We start from the raw sequence: 26,783 nt of genomic DNA, 5'->3' as shown, positions 1-26,783 counted from the left end.
CTAAATTTAAAACGCATTTTTTGCCCCATTTGTGTTTTTATTGTTTTACTACTTACACAATTATTTTAAGTATATGTCAATATATTATTTACAATAATGTACAATACAATGCGTTTTTTAATTATAATTTTAAGGGGGGACAACCCTCACATAGGGAGAGGCTATAATATATATATATGGATATAAAAAGTGTTTATAAAACAAATTGCCTTCCCTACCCTAGTACTTTTATATAATTCAAATTAATGTTTTGTTGTTATTTTTTTCTTACATGAAGATCACATTCAAACTCTTTTGGAAATGTTTTACTATATTTATATAATGCATTTTGCATTAGCTGCTTTTCAAATGCTGTTAATATGCTTGTCCTAAACTTTTAATCTTAAACTATGAAAATGTATAATAAAAATTAGATTTTTTTTTTTTTATTAGAAATTTGCATAATGAAGTTTTGTCAAATGTTTGTGTACTAATTACCAAGGAGAAGACAGTAAAGAACATATGGGATATGTGAAATATATGGCATATGGTGTGTGGGGAAAAAGTATATAATCACTTGTGAACAGAAAAATTATATTTGTCATAATTTCCATTCAAATAGTAAATTATGCAAATTAAAAAATATATATTTTTACCTTTATTTTATATAATAAATATATTTATATATATATATAAATATTTTGATATATTTAATTGTTTGTATTTAGGTTACAAACATGCTAACAAAGGATGTTTAAAATGTAATTTCCAACACTTAAACTGTGTTATGAAAAACACATACTGTAGGTTGAGATGGAAATAATCATGACAGTGTTTTGCAAAAATGACTTGGTGAGAGAGAAAATTGTTTGAAGTCTAAATGGCCATAGTTGAAGAAACAGCCGTGCACACACGCTGTGCAGAGTGCTGTGTGTACATGTGGTGGGCTTGAGGCCAGAAGAGTCCAGTGATTAATATAGTGTTAGAGAGTGTGTTTTATGACAGGTGGTACTTGTGCACTGCTCAGCTGTTCTTATGCATACGAGGAAATGGACCCAACTCAAATCATCCCACACAGGACTGAGATTATGTACAAAGACACAAGCACATCTCCAGGAACAATTATAGGACTCACACACACATACATTGCATGCACACAAAGCTCACCATGTCTTTGCTGTCTCCAGCAAAGGCTTCCTCCACGTACAATCTCCCCACAGCATTTTCCATGTTGTTGTTCACATAGATGGCACACTGTCTCCAAACTGCTGCTTCAGATGTGGTCCCATAGATAGCCTGAGAGAGGTGGGAGAAAGAGCATAAATGTTTTTAAAAATGATGACAGTTAATTCACAGTTTGAATATAATTGTTTTAGTCCTTACCTTTCTGAAAGCTTTTCTGGTTTCCCTGTATTGCCTATTTAAACCAACCACCAGATTCATAACAAAACGCCACACCATGTAGTTCTGCATGTCCCTGCACATACAATCATATGGTTTCTATGTATATATTGTATTTTCTTAATTAGTCTAGTGAATTCAGGGAGCACAGTTATAGAGATAGTTCCCTTTAGAGTGGAACTGCATTATGACGTTAACACTATGGGAACACTTTTGTGTGAGCCGGTGTCGGAAGCATGTGTGGATAACAAGTCAATTACATTGGCCGGACAAAGTTAATGTCAGCGCATCACAAAGAACATAAATAGACACCAGAAAAACACGTCATCAGCTTCTTTGTCTTCAGGAAGCTGTTTGTTTGTGTATCTGTGCGGAAAGCCCATTGTGTGTGTACGGAGTGAACAAAAAAAGATTCTAAGGGTGTTTTCACATTTGTAGTTCGGTTCACTTGGTTAATTTGGTCTGGACCAAAAAAAACAAAAAAACATTTAGTCCTGGTCCGCTTAGCGTTCACATTGACATTTTAACACCGAACCTAAAGGCATTGGGATATGTTTACAACCTGATTGGTCGGCCTTCGTAATGAATATATGTCACGTCAGAACTTACCAAACATCCAAAACAATGCTGTGTGCTGGGCTAAATGCGCTTGTTGTATGTGCGTAGCCTACATATGATGATATTCTGACCAGCTCATAACATGTGAAGAGCTTAAAAAATGTGTAAAGGAGTCAAAACTGTGGCAGGAATCCCTCCGTCACACACATAAACCAAGATCTGCTGTGAGGAGACACGATTCGTCCTGTCCCGAACTGTGATGGGCAACATTGTGACTATGGCAAGAAAAAACAGGTATGCTTGAGCATTCTGTCTTTTTTAGGGTCACATCTTGTGACATCATGTCCTGTTTTTTTGGTACGTTTGAATGTCTTTGGTCCATGTTGCGTTCATATTGAATTCCAACCACACCAGAGTTCATTTAGAAGCAGACTGAGACCCATCTTTTCAGTGGTCTTGGTCAGCTTGTTTGGTGTGCACCAGGGTTCGAATGGCAATGTTCAAACTTATTTTAATCAAACCAAACATGCGTGTGAACATGCGTGTGAACACACCCTTAGTTTGTCAAGTCAAGTCACCTTTATTTATATAGCACTTTTTACAATGCCGTTTGTGTCAAAGCAGCTTCACAGTGTAAACAGGAAAATAATGCAACAGAATATGATTCAGCTGTACAGTCGCTCTGGAGAAAACGGTGATGTCCTCCAGCTAATTTCAATTATCATATAGTGTCAATTTGGGCAGATCAGTGATATAGTTGAAATTTTAGGGCCCTAACTGAGCAAGCCAAAAGCCAAAGGCGACGGTGGCAGGGAACCAAAACTCCTTCAGGGGCCAGAATGGAGAAAAAAACCTTGGGAGAAACCAGGCTCAGTCGGGGTGCCAGTTCTCCTCTGGCCGACGATCAAATAGTGTATGATTATGATTCTGGCAACATTACAGGTCAGAGGTCATATTAGATCAAAAGATATTCGTAAAATTATTTGAAAGATAAGAATCGTCACACTGGAGACGGGTTTAATGAGTCGTGCCGATGCGGCATTTACGGGGGAAATGTAATTGACACGGTCTCTGCAGACATTTCAAGGATGTGTTTGTCATGTCTAGGCGCAGGTCCACCATCTGATCTGGATACGGCCCGGACCCGGCTGACTGCAATCAACCTGATGTTTATCAGGTTTATCAGGTCTCATACGCTGCTGCCAGGATTCTGAGTAGAACCAGAAAAAATGACCATATCACACCAGTCCTCAGGTCTTTACACTGGCTTCCAGTTACATTTAGAATATATTTTAAAGTATTATTACTGGTATATAAATAACTTAATAGCCTAGGACCTCAATACATTGCAGATATGCTGACAGAATACAAACCTAACAGATCACTCAGATCATCAGGATCAAGTCAGTTAGAAATAGACAGTGTTAATTTTGAAAGCAAATTTTGATTTAGTTTTAGTCATAGTCTTTTGACTAAAATGCCATTTAGTTTTAGTCATATTTTAGTCACCTGAATTGTTTTTAGTTTTAGTCTAGTTTTAGTCGACTAAAACTCATTAGATTTTAGTCGACTAAATCTACAGTAGATTTAGTCTCCTAAAATCTAACGAGTTTAGTTAAATTGTAATACATCAAGCATTTAAGCATTACATAACCAACTGTCACTTGAACTGACATTTTGACATCATTTTGTTTTTGACATTAAAAATACACGAAAGAGAGCTCAATTCACCGTTCTTTTTTATTTTTTTTATTTTATATATCTATATAGTTTTTATAACTTTGTATTTCTGTTTGAGTTAGTAGGCCATATCAGGTTAAGCTAAAGCTTCAAATAAGTTTGTTTATTTATTTTTTTAATTTCAGTTAACATTTATTTAATATCAATTAGATTTTTTGTAATGGTTTTAGTTAACTATTATAACCCTGATACTTTATTGAATATGTGTCAAATACTAGTCTTTCCTCCTGACTATGAATTAAATGGGAATGAAATGAAATACAGTTTAATGTGTAAGCAAAAACTAATAATATATTATATATATAACATTATATAATATATATAATGCGTGACTTTTAATTATAAACAAGCTGTAAATACACATTGACTTTTATTTTGAAATGTCTGCGCCTTACTATTGCAGTTGCAGGAGCTCATTCAAGTTCAGGAGATAAAATATGCATTGTTACAACCGTCTAAAACATATTACTATATAAACATTGTAAAGTAATTATTGTCATTATTCATCAGCATTAGTTCATAAACAATTGCCTGGCATAAATGTGTGTTATTCATTGATTGTGAACCGCTCTGGAGCGCTGTATTTGGGATACGTGAGCCTGTAGAAGCGCAACAGCGACGTGTTTTCCAGCGGTTAGATCAGCACATTCAAATCAAATGTGCGCATCTGTTACACAAGATATCAGTTCTGACTGGATCTCTTCCCTAATCGTCCCTCCCAAACATTTTCGTCTCGTTTTTATCTGTTGACGAAAATGACAGTAGGTTTTCGTCATAGTTTTTGTCACCCAACACTAGTTTTTATTTAGTTATCGTCTCGTTTTCATCAGTGAAAAAAGGTTGTTGATGAAAATTAAGAAGAAAATTATTCGCCAACGAAATTAACACTGTACCAAGGGTTCACTCAAAGCAAGGAGAGTCTGCTTTTAGCTATTATGCCAGCCGTAGTTGGAACCAGCTTCCTGAACAGATCAGATGTGCACCTACAGTAGCCACTTTCAAATCCAAATCCTCAAATCTGTTTAGCTATGCATTTATTAAATGAGCACTGTGCTTTGTCCAAACTGCTTGCACTTTATTTTATGTTTCAATTTAACCCTGTTTCATCTTTGCATCGTTTTACTCTTTTCATTCTTTTACACCTGTATCGTGTTTTTTAAATATATATATACAGTATTTATGCAATTAATTTCACCTCATATCAGATGAACGCTTCAGCTCTGCAGACTGCCATCACTTCCCGTGTGTGAGGTCAAAATCCCGGCCGGGTCATAGATATGTATACATAGATTCCTCATTCGAGCGATCCACGCCATGATCCACGCAGGCACTAATGAGGTATCTATGTATATATCTATGATCCGGCCGGAATTTTGAAAAGTGAATTTGAGAAAAATGGCTTTCAAATGAAAGATTGGTATCAAAGAGCACACCCAGGTTCCTAACTGACGACGAGGACTTGACAGAGCAATCATCAAGTGTTAGACAGTATTCTAGGTTACTACTTGTGGAGTTTTTTTGTCCAATAATTAAAAATTATGTTTTTTCTGAATTAAGTTGCAGGAAATTAATAGTCATCCAATTTTTTATATCAGCTATGCATTGCTTTAATCTTGTGAATTGATAAGTTTCATCAGGGCGTGAAGAAATATAGAGCTGAGTATCGTCAGCATAACAACGAAAACTAACGCCATGCTTCCTAATGATAGCTCCCAGTGGTAGCATATACAGGGTGAAAAGCAATGGTCCTAGCACTGAGCCTTGCAGTAATCCATACTGAACTTGTGATCAGTGTGACATCTCTTCATTTACTGCTACAAACTGATAACGGTCAGATAAGTATGATTTAAACCATGCCAATGCAATTTCACTAATGCCAAAATAATTTTCGAGTCTATTCAAAAGAATGTTGTGGTCGATAGTATCGAATGCAGCGCTAAGATCGAGTAACACTAATAGAGATATACAACCACGGTTGTAACTCTAAAGAGAGCAGTCTCAGTACTATGATATGGTCTAAATCCTAAAGCTTAGTCGGTATAGGGTTGAGCATAAATGTTGTTGATTTAGATGATTTAACAAATTTAGCCAATTCTTCCTCTCCTATAGCAGTGAATGAGTAGAATTTTTCCTGAGTGACACTACATTGCACGGTCTGATGCGATACTGTAGTAGACGGCTGCATGGTTATAATTTTCTTCCTAATATTATCAATCTTGCACGTAAAGAAGTTCATAAAGTCATTAATTAGACTCCCCTGAAATTACCTCATCGACACGGCATCCTCAATAAACTCGTCTCCGGCGTGATGACTCCGATCGTTCGAATATTCCTATTTAATAACTGTTTAATCGATATGTCATCCTCAATAAACCCGTCTCTGGCGTGATGACTCAGATTTTTCGAATATTGCAATTTAATAATTGTTTAATCAATACGTCATCCTCAATAAACCCGTCTCCGGCGTGTTGGCTCCGATCTTTTGAATATTCCGATCTAATATTACCCCTGACCTGTAAAGTTGCCAGAATAATAATCATGCACTGTTTGTTAATTGGCCAGAGGAGAACTGGCACCCCGACTGAGCCTGGTTTCTCCCAAGGTTTATTTTTCTCCATTAGGCCACCTGATGGAGTTTTTTGTTTCCTTGCCACTGTCGCCTATGGCTTGGCTTGCTCAGTTGGGGACACTACATTTTCAAATAAATATCCAAATAAATCTAATTAAGTAAACTAAATTAACCATATAAACTAAATTACTGATCTGCACACATTGTCACTGAATGATAGTTGAAATGAGCTGATGACATCATCGTTTTCTCCGGAGCAGCTGTACTGCCGAATAAAATTCTGTTGCATTATTTTCCTGTTTAACACTGTGAAGCTGCTTTGAAACAATCTGCATTGTAAAAAGCGCTTCAGTATAATTGTATATATCCTAATTACATTTATAATCAAAGCCTCAATCAATATTCATCCTCCTATATAATTATGATTTTAATGATTCTTTCCAGTTATGAGTTTGCTTATATCAATAGGACCCATGATTGTTTCTTCCTTTATAATTTCTGTCCTGGTTGTGTGTGATGTTTCGCCAAAACACTTGATTTCAACATGTTGTTGTATGTTTGGATTTTAGAGGCATCACACACCTCCAACTCGACAGGAATGCAGTAACAGAGATTGCTCATTTAGCCCGGCTTCCAGAGATGAAATATGGATTTGTCTTTCATGTTATTTCTTTATTTTATTTCATTTATATTTCCTTTTACTGAAACCCTAAAGAATCAAGATGAGCATGGTCTGTGCTATTGTCTGCATCTCTCACTGAGACAAAAGCACATGTTATCAATATCTTTTGGAAAACTTTCTCCGGTTGGGACCAGATCTCACCAACTCCAACCTTGGAAAGACTGTGTATCTGTGTATGTGTGTAGTATTCGGTGTTACAGATCAGTATTGGAGGTGGATTGCGGGCATGCTAAAAGATGAGGGGCTTGTTGTTCTGGACAAGCTGGCGACTGCTCCAGAATCTGGAAGGTCATTACGTGCCTAATTCACAACAAAAGCAACACTTTGTGCTTTTTGCAAAATAAAGAAACCAAACATGATGCACGTTCTGTCATCTCTCAGCCCGTGAAGTTCATTCTGAAATGTGTTTGAAAATGAACTAAAACTCAGCGAAAATTGTCTACATAATGCTTGGAATGTCTACTTTTAAATGAGTTAAGTCAAATAAAAAACAAATATTCTCAGTTTATGTAATACGTTTTAAACCAAGGAGAGGTACAGTCTTTCCCATCTCACTTCATTATCTCTAATGAGCGGAGATCGCCACGCCCCCGGAGCCATTCACACAGTAAATAGTTTAGGTGATTCATTTGCATCGCACACGCCTCCCGGTCAATGCCATAAAAACATGAAGTTTCTACATCAGATTCACAACATTCATCGCGTTTTGAGGATGGCACGCTACTCCAGTGAAGAGGCCCTTCAGATGATTCAGGAGAGCGAAGAAGAATTCACCTTTTCCTCTGAAGAAGATTTCAACTCAGATGACGAACGAGTGCATTTTGAAGAGCGAATCGACCCTCCTGAGGATATAAGTTCTGAGTAAGTTGTTTAGTATTATATAATAATTTTTCTGATAATATGCATTATGCCATATGTAAATTCAAGTATACTGTACAAGACTTGTATTGCTAGGAAAGTTGTTCTTTTAAACTTTTTCTTCATCAATTAATCGTGAAAAAAATACAAACTTTTGACCGGTACTGTATATGTTTACATATGTAGCACTGTGAATCTCCTTACATTCTTTGTTCAGGCTGCCTCACAGCATTCCACTTTGATGGGCCATTAGCCATTGGAGGGTGTCTTGTTTCAGGTGTGAAAGACATTAATATTCATGATCCTTCACGCCCACCCCGCATACACCTTTCTAACACAAAACATGTCTTACATTTTTTTAATCACTATATTGTGTTATATGAATGAGTGGCCAGAGTGATTTTTACATAGTCTTGAAGCAAAAATTCTAGCCTACATGATCCAGTTTTCAAAAGTCTTGTGAACAAATATTCAGTATCGTTTTTATGGCCGTATTTCACCGTATTTTTTTTTTCACAAATCACGCATAAACATAATTTTCTCAAAGCGACTAACTTTTACATAAATGCTGCTCACATATTATTGTAGCAGAGTTTGTGCTGAATACAGAGTAATCAGACTTGCCATGAAAATGTTAGAAGTAACAGAAATAAGCACAAATGTCAGGGCATGTCAAAACACTTTCAGGGCCCAGAAAAGAGCACAGACTTCAGAGGGTTAAGTAAATCACGCTTACATAGACCGGACTCAAAGCTTTAGGACCTCAGAGCAACTCTTCGTCTGTTACGGAGGCCAGCAGAAGGGAAAGGCTGTCTCCAAGCAGAGGTTAGCCCACTGGATAGTGGATGCTATCATCTTGGCTTACCAGTCCCAAGACGTGCCTTGCCCGTTCGGGTTGCGAGCCCACTTAACAAGGAGTGTGGCTTCCTCCTGGGCGCTGGCTCAAGGCGCCTTGCTGACAGATATATGTAGAGCTGCGGGCTGGGCGACACCTAACACGTTCGCTAGATTCTATAGCCGGTATCTTCCCGCATTCTTACCCCCAGTGGCCAGTAGTGCTAAGTGCCCGTTCTAAGTGTTGGCTTGCAACACCACTCCCGCCCTCTGGGCCGGATACGTGCGTTTATTGTCTCCAGTTGTGTTCCCCAGAAATGGCTAACCCTGTCGAGCTCCTCCGTCTCCTCTTCGGTGCCAGACGTTGCGACCGTCTGACGCCAGGCCTGCACCCGAATGCTTGTGGAACGAGTGGGTAGGCTGGGTTCCATATGTAGCGTTTCCTCACGGCAACTTCATGTGTGTATCCTCCACGGTACCAGCTACCCTAATCGGCTAGCCCTGTGTCTTACCCTTGACAGAGCCCGCTCTGTCGTCTCTGGCGGTGTTCTTTCCCCCCTGGAACCAGGTTGGAACCACCCCAGAGACTGCCATATGTTGTACTACCCTGCTAGGTTAGTCCTTATGTGTATTCCGCCACCTCTCCTTCCATTCAAGGACGTGTCTCCGCAGTGTACCATCTCCCGAGATGGGCACGCTTTCCCAGCGTTATCCAATAGTCACACTAAGTGGGTCTTGCAGAAACAGCAGTGACTGACCTCCCTTACTTCCGCACCATACAAGTGCGGTCCGGTGCACTGAAGCAGGACGCTGGAAGGGCCAGCTTCCTGGCGAGTTGGTATGATCCCCAATTCGTCGAACGTGACCAACTGAAAGAGAACGTCTCAGTTACGTATGTAACCCTCTTTCCTTGAAGGATGGAACGGAGACATACGTCCCATCGCCAGGTGCTGCGCTTCCGCTAGAGGGCTGGTCACTAGTTCGGCTCCTCAGCAGAAAACAATGATTCGGCATTCCACTTCCTTTTTTATACCCGCGCCGCATGCGTCTTCATTGGCTCGTTTTTAAACACTCAAAGTAGATTGGTCAGTTCCGACGTACGTCTCCGTTCCCTCCTTCAGGGAACGAGGGTTACATACGTACCCGAGATGTTATTTGAGCGGTAGAGAAACGTTTCATTGAATGGCCAGATGAGAAAACGCAAAACAAGAAAAGTAAGCTAAATGAGTGCTTTCTCACTAGCGGTCGGGGACATCCGCCCCATAAAAATCTGCCATTCTTTTCAGACCTCCACACTGAGGGGTCGAGGTCTTGACACAGCCCATACTCAGCTTGTATGCATACTCCCTTGACGTTACGCCACCTGACCTTTCTCCAGCCAATGTAATTGGCTTGTTTTCCACACGTGCTTCAGACACTGGCTAACGCAGAAGCTTTTCCATAGTGTTAACGTCATAATGCAGTGTCTCGTTCCCTCTCAGAGAACCGGGTTACCTGAGATGTTGTTCAGTATTTTTAATATGTGTACACATCTTAAGCTTTTGCAGGCAAGAAACACATCTTAACCAAAGTGAGTCAAGAAACAGAAGTTAAATTAAGGGCATTAAGGTTTTCCAATAACCAGATGAGTTTTAAAACCTCTCCTCTAACAAACTGTTCCTTACATGAAACAATCATAAAAATGAGCAAATGACATTGATGTCCCGATGGACAAAATTAAGTCTCAAAGCATAGTAAGTAATTTCACTCCCGGATACATAAAAATAGGTAAGAAAAGAATAATAATAAAAAAAACGAAATTTTCTGTTCCGACTTTAAAAAGCATGGTGAGCACATTGCATTGTAGGATACAGCATTTCACACAGTGTATCCTGCACATGTTTGCAAATGCAGTAGCCCATGCTGATATTCATGTACAAAGAAAATTTGCAAGCACAGTATGCATATTGTATACTAGAAAAATAATATAAGTTGTGTGGTCGTGTTCTATAGCAATATTTTAATAGCACATTCTAGAGCACTAGATAGAAAAGTGTGCATGCAGTGAACTACCTCTTTGTGTACTTGGCAAGAACAGAGTTGAGCCTCTTAAAGTAATTTGGGGCATACACAATAACCTCCTCAGTGTCTGTAATAGGAACACCAACTGTATCCATGATCTTACTAGTGAAGAGCGTCCAGTTGAACACCTGAATAGGAACAGTGAATATGAAAATACAAAATGAAAATATGTTATTTCATTTTTTTTATTTCATTAGGATAAGATAAATAATATTGTTCAATAAAGATCAACTTATATATATTATAGGTAAACTATACAGAGCTGCATGATAATGCATTGTATGCAGTATCATGGGAGGTGACACTTTTTTTTCTTTTTCTTTTACCCTGGAATCAAAGTCCAGGGTGAAGTTGTTGTTCAGGGTCTCCAGAGGCAGCTTGTTATAAAGCAGAACCGGGTTGTTTCTGTCCTCTGGTGTATCTGTTGCCTGTGATGACAGGGAGAGCATGAATTTCAGAGCATTTCCTGGGATGCAAGGAGATTCAACAGGTTTTTGTAAATTTTTCTGTCATTTCAGTCCCTCCACTTTTATTACAGCAGCCCAATTCTCTAATAGGCTACTGTAAGTTTTTTATCTTTTACTTTTTATTTATCATTATTTTTTTGTTTCTTGCCATCGCTTCAATAGAGAATCAAATCTAGGACATGTAACCTTGCTGTGTACACTTCTCTGAACCAAATCCACTGCTGTTGCATAAATCCATCTGCCATTGTTAGGATTTTTACTGAGCATGAGCCTTCAACTGTATTATTATTATTGTCAAGAAGAAGGTCTCAACAGCAGTGTGGGTCTGACTCAAGCTCCAACACAAATTACGAGGCCTGTAATCCATACTGTGTAAACTCAATAGGAATGAGCTCACTAACATAAAAGGTAAAAACATTACCAGGAACACTGAGGGGAAAATGGCAGCGATGTTTACCAAAGTTGCTCTGTACAGCCACTCAAGCAAATTGTTTCAGGGTGTAGCACAAACACAACATATGGGTTAAGCAAAGAAACACACTGTTCCTTGGGCAATGCAAGTACAATAAGTTTCAAGTAGTAACTCACAAGTTTTTACCAGATTTAGCTTTAAAGAAGCGGGTTGAGCCATTTTCAAAATTAGAAAATGGTACAATAAGGCACAGTAATTACTGTATTTATTAAAACATAAAAAACAAACAAATTTGATAGGTCCTTCTCCTTCTAGAAGAGTTTTATTCCAAGCCATCATTGTAATACTCAATTAATCCCAAAACCTTGTTTTTCTAGCCCATGGATTTACATAAGCTTCTATGTTTTTGGACAACATTTCATTTCAACACATGCTTGCTGTAGTCTCCTGGTAAAGCCTACACTAAGTGTTGGATGTGGTGGCTGTGGTGATTTGCTCTGATTCAGACACAAGAACATCAGGGTCAGGAACAGATTTTGCCAATTCATCCCAAATGTATCCAGTTGAGTTCAGGTTGATTTCTTCAATACCAGACTCAGCAGACCATTTATTTACAAATTTCACAATGTACACAAGGACTTTTCCATTCCTGAATAGAAAAGGTTTGCCTTATTCTACTAAACATATTTGTCTGAGATAATGTCTATATATATTTTTTTTATCTTTGTGCATCTCCTAGTAATGGGTGTAAGCCGAACGTAATGGAGTGAACACAAAATATAAATTATATAAATATAAAAATATACAGTATGTATTAAATGGAAATCTAAACCTAATTTAACTAAATTTAGTTCTAAAAATGTGCTTATCGGTCTATAAAAATTAGTAATGAACAGTGTCAACCAGTGTAAAAAGTATTAAATATAGGTCAATTAAAAATTACCTTAGATTTACTTACACAGAAAAATTAGGCTGTTTCAGCATACATTAGTGAACATCTGGTGATATTTGAGTGCTGCAGTTACTATTAACCTTCTCAATAGGTTGAGAGGTATTGATTACTACAGTGTATCAGGTCTGTTAAGACACCAGAATTTAAGAAACTTTCCATGCTTACATTAGCAATTTCCTTTTCCATCATCATCACCCGGGCAACCTCTTGCCTGATATTAGTGTCATTAACCTTCAGATCTCGGTCAGTTCGGATAAGCTTTGCCAAGTCAGTCATGAAGTTCTCATATGTCACACAGGCCTGAGAAAAAAAACACAAATTGAAAACACATGAGTGCTAAATTCAATACCTGTTAGCAAGGGGGTAGTTTTGGCTCAAGCAAGGGGGTTGAAGTGTGAACTGTTTAGCGGGGTCCTGGAGCTCCCTTGTGAGATTTATTTGTTTGTTTGTTTGTTTTGCAAAATGGTCATTTGTGGTAGGCTATCATCCACACATGCAAAGTTGGTTGATAACTTAATTGCAATAAAGCCTAGTAGTTAAAGGGTTAGTTCGAATGGAACGCACCCAGTCAAAACTCTGTGTTTACCCCAAAACTTTATCTTTACCCGGAACTTCTTTTAGACCCTGGTCCCTGCAGTCAAAACTGCAGGGACCAGGGTCTAAAAGAAGTTCCGGGTAAAGATTTCCTCCTCAGAAAGTCCCTGTTCGCGAGGTAGTACTTTTCAGGAACTTCAGGAAACTTCAGAAGTTCAGGAACTCCATGCAGCATTTTATTTCAACCACCATTTTAAAAGTCTGTTGCGGTGCGTGCAATAAGAGTTGTTTGCTATTCGAATCAACAATGGAGTTAAAATACGACTGATGGGCCGATGGCAAGGTTCAGGCTTTATTAAGCTTCTATGCGGAGGACGAAATCCGGAAACTGGAAAGTCGCACGCAGTCCTACGTCACCGGACTAATTTGCCTAATCTTCACGGTACTTTAGACCATGATGGAAATGCAGATGACAACAGGTCTGGGGCAAAAAAAGAACAAATTGCTCTTGGTAATTTTGGAGGAAATGCAGCTCTAGATCATGTTTGACTTTCTCATTAGAATTCAAATGGGTTGCACATTTCATCATCAGTGCCATTGGGGAAATGAGGCTTCCCCACTTTCTTTATTGCCTTTTTTGTTTCAAATTCACCAGGTCTGGAACATATTAAAGGCACATAGCACATATAAGTCTGACCTGAATAACGATCAGTTGATGATAACTGTTTGTGTCTGAACACTCCAGTCCAAGAGTGAATGTTTCTCCAAGAGAAATGAAATGCAAATTGATTATCTTATTTTAAATGAGCAGACTGTTGGATTTTAGGAGATGTAAAGCCTCATCTTGCACTTCTAACTTGAGTGGTCTGGGCAAATCCAAGGTAAAGCTGGAAGCAAAACTTAATCCATTCTGAGAGTTAGATATGGATTTACACATTCAGATTGATGTTGCAATAATTTCAATCTACTACACACAGGAAGAACTCAAGGTTGCTTAATCTGTAACTCCTACATGTTGTAAATGTCATAAATATGGGCTTTTGTATTGGATAAATAAAATGTCGGAGAAAGAGAGAGAGAGAGAGAGAGAGAGAGAGAGAGAGAGAGAGACAGCTAGAGACACTATTAATACACTGGTTAGACCGGTATAAACCAGCATGAAAGTTAATTCTGGTCTAAGCTGGTCTTTTCTGTAGGGAGGGGTTAATGAGGAAAAAACAACAGACAGAAAGAACCAACATTGAAGCTTGACATGCCATGCTTACCTCCTCGTATGGCCCGGTGCACACATAGTAGTCTCTTGAGGAGAGGCCAAGACTTGGCTGGTCAAACTGGCACAGAGAACAACACCAAGAGACAATCAGCCTTTCATTCTTAATTGAAAATCCAATGCATCCACATGTAGTTTTGCCCCAATAAAACTGTATCAGTTACTCCAATTAAAAACCTCACAGACCCATGACCAATAATACTGTTTGTTTAAAGAAATTATGTGATTTTAAGTCATTGGATTGACTTCTTAGAAGGTACAGGCATTTAGAGAACGTTTTTTTGTCTGCCATGGAGAAGTGTTTTAAACAAAATTAAACATGCATTTTTGTTTGTATGCAAAAGAAGTAGTCTGTTGTTGTGCACACCTACATGAATGATGTGTGCATTGGAGTCTCTGTCATCTGTACCAATAAAAAAGCTAATTAGGACTTGCTTTCCATATTTCTCATTAAGTTTGGCTATGGCATCTTCTGCTCTCCAATTCATTCCTGTAGAGGAGGAGAGAGAGGAAATATTGGGATACAATGTACATATGAGGTAATTAGTGTTATGCATAAAAATCTACTGAGAAATTGTCTCCTACCGTAGGTGGTGTCCCAATCATCTGTTGCTACAGGCCACTCAAAGACATCTGGCAGCATTGTGAGGAGAGGTGTCCCACCTCTCTGTTCAATGAGGCCTGTGAGGAAAATATTAAAGTAATACAGGCTTATTTAAGCAGCCAATGAATATTTTGAAATTGTAGTTTGTTTGTTGAAAGTCTCTGAATGATTTGCAGCTCATTTAAACTACATAATGACTTTATAATGACATTCTCCATGGACAATGTTGAGACAGCATCTATCTGACAATTTATGAAAATATAATATTAAGAGCCTATATAATTATACAGCCAAACATGTTATACTCACTCTCATTGGTGCAAGACCTATAGAGAATCTTGGCTTTGGTCAGTGAACTACTGCTTCCACTCTCTTCTCTCTCTAGCACTCCTATAGAAAAAGAATATAAAGTATCATTGCATTGGTTGGACAGTATAACAGAATGTCTTGGAAACAGATTTAAAAATGTTTTTCATCATCATCATCATGCTAAACATGGTCCCAAATGAAAACCTCATGCTTCCGTGTCTATTTTTCTTCTGTCTACCTCTCCTTCAATAAATGGGCCAGCTGTTGTTCTAAACCTCTTATATCCTATTTGCAGTACTTGTGTACAGATTTTGTTTTAATTAGAGCTTGGGTCCCAGCATTTCTTGTGAAAGGGCACAGACCATGTGTGTGTGTGATTGGATTAGAGACCGCCTGCTGGCCATGTGGCACGGACCCCTACAGCTTCGCAACTCTGTCACTTCATCTCAGTCACTCTTTTTCTCCATCCATCTGACATGTGCAATTACATGACCCCTTCAAAATGTATTTTGTGTGTGCTCTCTGAAGAAAGTAATACAAGTTAGAAATTAAATGAGGGTAAGCAAATAATTATAGATATTTTTAGGTGAACTATCCCTTTAAAGGAAAATCAGGTAACACAGTGGTTCCCAAACTTTTTAGAGTGGTGTTCCCACTGATGTCATACTGTATCTTAAAGACTCTCTCGACGAAGGATTGTAGAATCCAGGGATAACTTTTATTTTAAATTCAAAACCAAGAAACTCAAGGAATATCCAGACAGAACAGAATCAAACAAACTATACAGTATTTAACATAGATCATTACAAGGAACTAAAACTGAGGGCTTATATACACAGACCTGCCAACCTTGGGAAAAAATGTAGTACCATCAGTGTGACGGGTTTCTGCCCGAACTACTCTCAAATATTGTGATTTAAGCAAGAATAAGTTAATTATAGGGGTTGAATCTGTAACAGACAACATTTTTTAAATGTTTTTCCCCTTTACGTGACGTTGGCAGACACACACAAACACACAGGCCTATCTTCATATTCTAGTTTGACTGTTAAAACTAATTATACGACCCAATTCAAAAATTTAACTTGCACTGCGCTGTCAGTGCTATATTATTATAATATACAGTGAAAGTCAAACTTTTCAATACACCTGCTCAAAACTATTTTTTTGTTCATGATTAACATTACATTGCATAATGTGTGCTTATACAAACTGATAACCACAAGTGAATCGCATTCAATTATTTCCATTATATAAATGGAAATAATTGTTTTGTTTACAATTTCAACTATTTACATTAGGGACTACAACTAATTTGACAGTCATTTAAACAGGTTAGTCTAAAACTAAGAAACCTCTAGAAAACAGTAAAAAATAGGAACATTATGTGTATGTGTGATTCATTTTAAACAGTTAATTTATTATTCCAATATCCAAATATGATACTAAATCCAACAGAAAAAAAAGGTTTAAATTTGTGACGTGCTGTCTTTGCATTTCATTGAACATTATAAACAGGACAAGCATTAGCTGAATAAACGTTAGCCAATACAAACACATTAATAGAAAACACCTGTTTCTCCAGACTCGCGCTTGTCAGTCATCCATGATTTCAGTTTTAAAATCTTTGCTAACCTGCACATTACGTTGTGCTGAAGTGTTAAAGACTACGACTGGAAAGTGATATCGGTCTAAATTGTGGCCGAATTCCTTTTAACCACTTCAGCTCTGCAGCATATTTTGAGTTTTTTAGGGAATTATGCATATCTGAATTTAAAAGATATACATTGGAGTAAATTGATAAAAATGGTCTCATTTTACAGAAAACACTCTAAATTTTAACACAGTGGTGGAATATTGCATATATTATATTGTATGTATTCACAATTTTATGATAAATATATATAAAAAGTCATATTTTGATTTATTTTTTAATTAATTTGTTATTTGAAAATCTATAATTTTTAATCTGTTTGGTCTATGTCCCTTCAGAAAGTTTCTGTTGATTCCACTAGTTGGCATTAAACAGGGGAAACATTTTTTTGTTTTTTAAATATCTCCTTCCAAAGAAACATTACTGTAAAGTTTAAAGTAAAGACAACTTAAACCTGTGGACTATAGACCCATTTACAGCCTACGTCACACTGACAGGTTCAAAAGACGATCTGTAAAGTGTTATAATGTATGAAACACATTGGTTTAAATCGTGCTTTAGGCTATACATATAACAACAGTTGAATGATTTCAGCAAATAAGCAGTTAAATTTGATTAAATGTTTGATTAAATTGCCGACACTGAATAAAAATAATGGAAATTTGAAAGAAATTTGACAAAGTTTAAGATTAAGTTTAAGAAATTTTTTATCTTAAAAATAAGATAAAAAGCTGCAGCACCCCCTGGTTTCGAAGGATTGCAAATGCAATGCAAATTTTAGTTCATTTACATTTATTCATTTTTAGAATTTAGTAATTTATTTGTAATAAACATTTTAAGTGGCCCATTAAGTATTATTTATATGTTCAATTATGTTTTTAAAACATACATGAGGTCATATTGTGACTGTTGCGGTGGTGTGTGCATAGAAAGAGCGGTAATATTTCCGCCAGTGGAGCGCACCTTTCTGAAGATTCCGCTCATTTCTGAAGCTCATTCCGCTCAGCGCCGCGTGCTCAACCCAGAACTCCCTTTGTGACATGCTGGATCAAATATAGGTCTATCTGAAATAAATAATTAGGGCTGCCCCTGACTAAAGTTTTTTTTTTTTCTTTCTTCCTAGTAGTTGTTCATTTAAGCCGTTGTTCACGCAGCACCACCGCCTCCATGTCATTGCTGCTATATTTGCCTATTATTTATTAAATCCGGGCAATTTGGTTGATAAAACGTTGATAAAAATTAAGATACAATTTATACAAAATGAAATTCACTTTAAAGAAAGGCTTTCAACAAAACAAAATTTAATAGCTAAGTGTTCAAAATAATTTCTGACCCCCATGTCTTTTGACATATTATGCGTCTTATGTGTCTTGTTCACTTTTCAATGTAAATGAAATTAAAAAATAACATTATAATATTTAAACCGAAACTAAATACGTGATTTAATGGCAACAAGTAGGCTACAGAGAAATATCATGTCGGAGCGGGATTTGCGCGCACGTCATTCTACCGGTGAGCAGTTCATGAGTGAAGCTCCGCTTGGTAAGGTAGGCAGGTTTTTTTGTGTTCATTTTTATCTCCTGTCGCTGTGCATGCTCTTTTATTGTATATGGCTGTGTAAACAGCTCAGTAAACCTTTTAACTTTGTTGTGTTTTCTAGAATCGATATTGTTTCTTATAAAAATGTGGTGACCCCCCCCCGAAAAAAATAACACCCACAGCACCCCCAACCTAAAACATCTTCCCGCGCCCCTGAGTAAGCCTACTGTTAAATTCGTGGAAAATCGGGTGAACAGATCGCAAAACGTAGTCAAAGCATAAATTCGGCTCACCTCACAAGCTCTCTCTCGTTCGTTGAGAGAATCCATATGTTTCCATGGCTGCGATGTAACATTTAATTGCGAACCTATTATTTATTTTGTAAATAAATGTTTGTGCTTCACTCGTGTCATAATATTCACGTAAAACAACATTCACATACAAAAAAAAGTGTTTTGGCTGACCAGCGCCGGTGATAGGCTACTCTGCCACCGCGGCAACACTGAACCGAGCGTCGTTAAATGGGCTATAGCAGGTGTGTGACAACTGACAGCGGACGTTCGTGAGGAGATTTTAAAAAGAGAAATGGGAGCAGAAAAGTTTTTTTGTTTGTTTGTTTGTTTTTGTTTTTTTGCTTTTTGGGTCATTCTTCAATTGGGGTCGCAAATGAGAGGCAGAAATTGTAAAATGCTTGTTTGTTTTCTTTTAATAAAATGTATTGCTGTGCATTTAAAATTAGTTTAATATGCTATATCCATTAAAATTGAAGCATTATAACATTTTGATTTTTAAATAATTTTAATCAAACACTGGTAAAAGAACCACTTATGTCTATGGTGTTACCAATATATTAAGTTAAATTTTGGTTTGTTCTAAAATGAGCAGGGATATACAACTAAGTAATAAATAATAAATAAATACATTATTTTAAGGACTCCGTTTTGATCATTTAAATGTCATTTTTTGTTTAATTGTTCATCTTGGCCCCTATTTTTGCCAAATAAGAATTGTTTCTTTTTTTCTTTTCTTTTTTGGATATACATAAAAAAGGCATGCAGGAAAAATGGTCTGTGCTACCTTTATAGTCTTTATTCTAATAGATTAAATCCACTTTACAGTCTAAAAACATTAAATTATAAGATTAAATAGCTCTGAAGGAAATACATTTCAGATAGGCCAACATTTTGAAGTAACACCACAGACGTAATATTGCATAAAAGGTTTGTGGAGTTACTATCCACCCGTTTCCAGGGGGTGCTACTGTAAAAAAGAACGTGGGTACAACTTCCGATGAGGCGGCGGAAGTAGTATACCAATAGTATTTTGTGTGTTAGTTAGTGAAGAGTGAGCTAGTGAAGCTAATGCCTAGTTCAGACTGCACAATTTTCAAACTCGTCGGATCACTGCTCTTTTCACACTGCTTTTCACACTGCTCTTATCTGGGCCAGCATTCAGTCACTGCTGTGTTCACACTGCACGATGGATTGACTACAGGGGGTATCACACTGCATGACTGTACAGTAGGAAGAATCGGCGACAGCTCTGTCCCATCCGCAAATTACGTTTCACAACAAAACACACGCGAGAAGTGAGAAGGAAACAACGCTAGATTACACGTGCGTCAGACCTGAGTTCTCGTGCGAGACTGGAATTGTTATTAAAAATATAGACTGCAGTGCAGAAACTTGCGGTCCAAATTGTCTGTGCGCTGATTTGCAGCAAAAGGGAGAAAAAGAAAAAAGATTATGGCGGAGGAAATGGTTGGGGAGACACAGGGAGCAATGATTGTGTTCTGCAAAGAGAGTTTGAGGTACATAAATAATTTTGCAATGTGCTACTGTTGCGGCTGGTCAAGCAAATGTTTGTGCTTTGTTTCTGTTTGATATAATTGTAAATTTATCTATTAAAATACTGATATTCTGGTCTATAACTCCTCCCTGAACCTCCCGCTGCCCTGTATCTCACTCTCTCATTGGCTGTCGGTCATCACCGATGTATTTTTCAGTCAGAAAACAGTTCACACAGCAGGAGTTTGAATCGCTGACACGTCCAGATATTTAGCATTCCAAACATCCTGTGACTCATCTGCAATTCTCTCTGATCGCGTTTGATCATTCACACTGCGTGATTGTCACTCACGTGCACGAGCACCGATTTGCCTATGATTTCAGGCATTTGTCGGCGATTTCGAAAAACCTGTCGGCGAGTCAAAATCAGGGCTAAAATCGGGCAGTCTGAACTAGGCATAAGTGTTTTTCGGATATTGGCAAGGTTTCAAAATGATCATTTTTACTATTTTTTTTATCAGATGGTGCCATAAGGGTTAAGTGAAGGTTACTGTTAAGCAACATTTGCAATATGAATGACACACACTAAACATTTCAGTTTAGAACATTTATTAGTTAATTAATAATATCACAATACAATAAACAATAAAATGTTCATGTCCTTAATTGTCCTTACTTTACTGACCTACAACAGTGACTACAACAGCGTCCTGGCCCTAATACATGAACAACCCGCTGTCTGTACTTCCCCTGCCACTGATGCTAACACCCATGCCTTGTGATGGGATACGTGTAGGCTCAGGTTCGGCTCAATGTCTGCTTTTAGATAGTTTTCGACAGATACTGATACGCCTCTGAGGTCTCATTTATAAAACTTTGCGTATAAACCTTACAAAAAGTTTCCGTATGCACAAAAGCTAGATTTTGCACAAAAAAATTCAGATTTAAAAAACCATGTGTACGTCAGAACCTGCGCAAAAATCCCTTTATAAATCACAGCCTGCAGAAGATTGTGGTACGTGCATCTCCACCCCATCTCCTGCAGAAATCACCATATATGGAGCATACAACGCCTAGTTTTACTATGCATAACCTCATTTGCATATAATTTGCATGCATATTCCCATCCACGTGTGACACCATGTTTAATACTGTCAAAGGTACAAGACAGAATAATATTGGATACGGACTATAAATGCCATTTGTGCCTTACACAGTACATTGCTGACAATCATCCAATATCTTTTTTATGTTTTAGAATAAATATATCAAAATATCCATAAAACAAAATTTTACTTTTCAGATATTTTTTTTAAATAAAGTTTATTCATTCATTTCCACGGGCCAAATGTTATTTTAATTTAAAATATTTTGTTAATTTTAAACCCTTCAACTCAAATTCATGCAGTTCCCCTTGGAGGGAACTCGAACTGCGTCATCGTGACGACACTTTGGGGAACGCCCCTCGCGTAAAGCGTCTGAAGAAACAGTAGAATCAGCCCAATCCGATTGGTGTTGCGTGATGACGTAGTATGTGAAGGCATACCCGGAAGATACAAAGAGACGTCTGAACACAACAGAGATAGCTTTTTTGCTCTTCAGCGTTAGCGCTCTGTTTGTTCAGTCTGAGAGTAAAGTGTTGTTATATTGTGTGAAAAAAGTGAACTATGACGAGCGAGCGATTTAGGCTGTGTGTGCACCCGTGTCCGCGCTACATTACGGGCACGGACACACATTAGCTTTGTGTGCAGTGTCTCGGTGTGCAGCACGTCCAGGCCGCTCTCGAGGGGGCGGCCTGCGGTGATTGTGAACTGCTGCCACTGAGGGTGCTGCGCTCGCGGCTGGCCGTCATTGAGGAGACCGGCCAGCCTCGTGAGCCCCGCGGTTCTGGGCCTGCGTCTGTTGTGGCAGCGCGGCGCCATAGATCGTGGGGCTCACAGCGGGATTTGTCAAGATGATATGGGACTGCTGAGGCATCTTCCCTATCCTCCTCTGACGATTCCGATATCCTCCCGCCCCGTGTGGAAGCCCGCAATGCGGCTTCTTCCCGCGGGGCGGAGGGTCCGGTTCTCAGGCTGTCTGACTCTGAGGAGTCAGACGCTTTGAAGATCGAGGTGGATGATGTGGGGCTCTCGCCACCCCACACGCCCGCTATGGAGGAGCTTGTGGAGGTTTTAACCCACGCCGTGGCCAAGCTGAGTTTAGATTGGCCACAAGAAATAGTGGACATCCAGCCTCCATCTAAGCTGGATGAACGCTTTTTTAGGCGTCGGGTTCAACCTCCACAGTGGGGCCTTCCTTTTTTCCCCGATTTGCATAACGAGTTGTGTAGATCGTGGGAAAAACCCTTCTCAGCTCATCTATCGAATCCCCCGGTGCTGGATTTTGCTAATTTTGCTGGGGACGGCTGAGTTGGGTTATGTAGCGTTGCCACAGGTTGAAGAGGCGCTTGCGGGTCACCTCTCACCCGGGGCCGCTGCATCATTGAAGGCCCCGTCGCTGCCCACTAAACCTTGCTGCGATACATCCAAGTTAGTCGGCAGGGCTTTTAGTGCGGCAGGTCGTGCTGCTGGCTGTCTGCACACCATGGCGGTCCTGCAGGCATACCAAGCCGACCTCCTCAAAGAGCTGGATAAGGGCGAGGGACCATCACCGGATGACGTCAGCGAGCTCCGGAAGGCGACAGATTTGTCTCTCCGTATTACCAAAGAGACGGTTCGCGCTGTGGGCCGCTCTATGGCTGGTATGGTGTGCGTTGAGAGACATCTCTGGCTGACGCTGTCGGGAATCAAGGAGAGAGAGAAACACTTTCTCCTCGATGCCACGATCTCACCTTCTGGCCTCTTCGGCGGTGCAGTTGAGACTGTTGTCGAGAGGTTTCAGGAGGCGAGGAAGCGGCTAGAGCAGGCCCGAGTGGGCAGCCCGGACCTTCATCCAGCTCATCGCACCGCGATGTGCAAGAGCAGAGTGTCGCCTCCCGCGCCCCTCCCGAGGGAGCTTGGCAAAGGAGACGGCGCTCTCGTAGGAAGTCTTCTCAGCCTAAGGGCGACCTGAGGGACGTCATCCAGGCTAAGAAGGCTCCCAAGCGGTCCTAGCTTCGGCAGGGCCGCTGAGAGCTGCCCCACAGGGTGAAGCGATCGAGATCGCACTGAACCAGTCGCCTCTAATAAGACCTGCGACGGTCCACTAGTCGCGTGCGCCCTCTGGATCTCTTCCCCAAGTTTGCCCTGCCGGTCAGCCGCTTCAGGGGGTTGGGGAAGAGGCTCGATTAACACCCGAGACTGGCCTCGAGAGGCTAGTTCCCTTGGTAGATTATCTCGGCGCATGGTCATGCCTTCTGGGTATATCTGCGTGGGCCCTGCGTACTGTGGAACGGGGTTACAGACTGCAGTTCGGTTTCCCTCCCCCGAAATTCAACGGGGTGGTATGGACTGTGGTCGGCCCCGAGCAGGTGCGGGTGATGGAGCAGGAAGTATGCTCCCTGCTGGTTAAGGAGGCTATAGAATGTATTCCTCCGCCAGACAGGGAGACCGGGTTCTACAGCCGGTACTTCATAGTTCCCAAGAAGGATGATGGGTTGCGTCCAATAATAGATCTCAGGCATCTGAACCGGTCTCTGAGGAGATACAGGTTCAGGATGCTTACTATTCCAGCCATCGTGAGTCAGATCCAGTTCGAGGACTGGTTTGTCACGATAGATCTGAAGGATGCATACTTCCATATCTCCATCCTTCCAGCTCACAGGAAATTACTGCGGTTCGCTTTCGGGGGCGAAGCGTACCAGTATCGGGTTCTTCCATTCGGCCTAGCTCTCTCCCCCCGCACCTTCACGAAGTGTATGGATGCAGCACTGGCTCTGTTGAGACTCCAGGGTATCCGTATACTCAATTATATCGACGACTGGCTCATTTTGGCTCAGTCGCGCGATATGGCAGTTCGACATTGAGATGTCGTTCTAGCCCACATAAGGTGCTTGGGTCTGAGACTCAACACGAAGAAGAGCGTATTGACGCCCTCCCAGAGGACTACGTTACTGGGGGTTGTATGGGATTCAACGCTGAATGCGGGCACAGCAGTCCCCGGCACGCGTCGAGTCCATTCTGGCGATGGTCTCGAGAGTGAAACTGGGCCGCAGCCTCACTGTGAAGCAGTTTCAGAGACTGCTGGGTCTCATGGCAGCAGCGTCCAACGTGATTCCGTTCGGACTGCTCCACATGAGACCCCTCCAGTGGTGGCTGAGAACCAAGGGGTTTTCCCCCAGGGGAAATCCTTCCCGTATGATCAGGGTAACGCGCAGATGCCTTCGTTCCCTCGTCATGTGGAAGAAACCTTGGTTCCAGTCCCAGGGGCCAGTGCTGGGAGCGTCTTGTTGCCGGAAATCCGTTTCAACAGACGCTTCCCTCACTGGTTGGGGCGCGGTCATGGAAGGCCGCTTTTCCAGAGGTCTGTGGGGGACCCGGCATTCTTCCTGGCATATCAACTGCCTGGAAATGCTGGCGCTCTACAAAGCTCCCGGACCTCCGCGGCCACCATGTCCTGATACGATCCGACAACATGTCGGCAGTATCGTATCTTAACCACCAGGGGGGCCTGAGGTCGCGCCTTCTTTGCAGACTGGCGCATCAGGTTCTCCTGTGGTCCCAGGGGAAGTTATCATCCCTCAAGGCGATGTACATCCCCGGGGACCAAAATCAGGGAGCAGACATCCTGTCGAGGCAGGGGCTGAGGCCCGGGGAATGGCGACTCCACCCCGAGGTGGTGGAGGCTATGTGCGAGCGGTTGGGCCCGGTGGAAGTGGATCTATTCGCGTCTCAAGAGACGTCCCACTGCCCGCTGTGGTTCTCACTCACTCATCCGGCCCCGGCCCCATGGCACAGACGTGGCCGAGGCAGCGTCTGTACGCTTTTCCCCCGATAGCTCTGCTCCTGGGAGTTCTGGAACGTGTCCGCCGGGAGGGCGACAGCCTTCTGTTAGTAGCACCCCGGTGGCCGGTCCCCCTTGGCAGGTCCCTCTGAGGCATTCCATCCTCCACCTCACGTGATGGCGGAAGAGAGCAGACTTCACCTCCTCTGCCCCGTGCGGGCATTGAGGATTTAATTGGAGAAGTCTGCTCAGTGGAGAAAGTCAGACCAGCTGTTGGTGTGTTTTTGTTCACCCAAGTAAGGGCTGCCTGTGTCAAAGCAGACAATCAGTAACTGGATTGTCCAGGCTATAGCCACGGCTTATCAGGTGCGCAACTTGCCTTCACCGTTAGCCGTGAGGGCCCATTCTACCAGGAGCATGGCCTCCTCGGTGGCCCTCCTTTCTGGCTGGGTGAGCCACCCCGCACACCTTCATTCGTTACTACAGTCTGCATCTCCCTGAGACGCCTGGCGCTAGAGTGCTCGCCCCCTAGTTGTGCCTGGGTTCCAGCTTCACACTGGGTTGGGTATGATTGGTGCGGGATAGTTGATACTCGTTCAAGTATGAACACTTTGGTACTCCCAAAGTGTCGTCACGATGACGCAGTTCGAGTTCCCTCGAAGGGGAACGTCTCAGGGTATGACTATAACCCTTGTTCCCCTCAAAGGGGAATGAGACACTGCGTCTCGTGTCCACCCAATCATCAGAGGGCTCGCTTCATCACAAAGAACGCTATCTCTGTTGTGTTCAGACGTCTCTTTGTATCTTCCGGGTATGCCGTCACATACTACGTCATCACGCAACACCAATCGGATTGGGCTGATTCTACTGTTTCTTCAGACGCTTTACGCAAGGGGCGTTCCCCAAAGTGTCGTCACGATGACGCAGTGTCTCGTTCCCCTTCTCGGGGAACAAGGGTTATAGTCATAACCCGAGACGTTTTGCTGATAATATGAACATTTGATGTTAGGCTATTTTAATTTAAACAGATAGGTCTACTTATTTATTGCAGCGTAAATACAATCGTCTTACTCAGAGCGTCACTGACTAAGTATTTTTTTAAAAGAAACGTGCAAATCTTAATTTTTTCTTCAAGTTGTATCCTTCAAATACAGTGGTATTTTTCATAATTTTGTGAAGATGTCTTTACTCTCCGTGTCCGTGCAGCTGTGGTTGTACCATTGGACCTATTCAAACTGGATAACCATTCGACCACCGAATCCTGCAGTGTCTGTGATATCGAATTAAGTGTGCGTCACTGATCATCGTTCTCGCTAAAACATATTTTGTCATAACATGAGATCTGCAGTTTAGATGAAAGAATTATTGGAATTAGCCTATATTTAATCCTTGCTGTCATTAAAACAGCGTGTCACAGGAAAACTGCTCGGGTTATGTATATAACCCTTGTTCCCTGAGAAGGGGAACGAGCACTGAATCGAGACGACACTTTGGGGAACGAGTCCCCACTAGGCCACACCAAGGGTAGCGCCTGCCCTAGTGTGAAGCCGGAGACCGGGCACAGCTAGGACTGGAGCACCCTAGCACCAGGCATCGTAGGGAGATCCAGGCTATAGAACCTGATAAAGGTGTGTGGGGTAGCCCCCCCAGCCGCTTCGCAGATATCCTGCAAGGGGACCCCCGAAAGAAGGGCCACCGAAGAGGCCATGC

The 26,783-nt window shown here is 40.8% G+C and overlaps 1 protein-coding gene across 1 annotated transcript in view; it reads right to left on the bottom strand.

The window, feature by feature from the left end:
- LOC307131965 (neprilysin-like) overlaps positions 1-26,783 on the bottom strand; it is a 152,516-nt gene that overhangs the window by 8,726 nt on the left and 117,007 nt on the right. Inside the window, exons 5-13 of the mRNA XM_079826100.1 lie at positions 15,231-15,311; positions 14,903-14,998; positions 14,689-14,807; positions 14,313-14,378; positions 12,679-12,813; positions 11,009-11,110; positions 10,674-10,810; positions 1,363-1,456; positions 1,147-1,275 (exon numbers count right to left, since the gene is read on the bottom strand). Coding sequence (XP_079682226.1) covers positions 1,147-1,275; positions 1,363-1,456; positions 10,674-10,810; positions 11,009-11,110; positions 12,679-12,813; positions 14,313-14,378; positions 14,689-14,807; positions 14,903-14,998; positions 15,231-15,311 — 959 coding nt within the window. The remainder of the gene's footprint in view (positions 1-1,146; positions 1,276-1,362; positions 1,457-10,673; positions 10,811-11,008; positions 11,111-12,678; positions 12,814-14,312; positions 14,379-14,688; positions 14,808-14,902; positions 14,999-15,230; positions 15,312-26,783) is intronic.

The sequence above is a fragment of the Gobio gobio genome, assembly GCF_949357685.1.
Source record: "Gobio gobio genome assembly, chromosome: 9".
In the NCBI taxonomy this organism is placed as follows: Eukaryota; Metazoa; Chordata; class Actinopteri; order Cypriniformes; family Gobionidae; genus Gobio; species Gobio gobio.
Note: the sequence above shows the minus strand (reverse complement) of the source record. Positions and strands in the feature narration are given on the sequence as shown.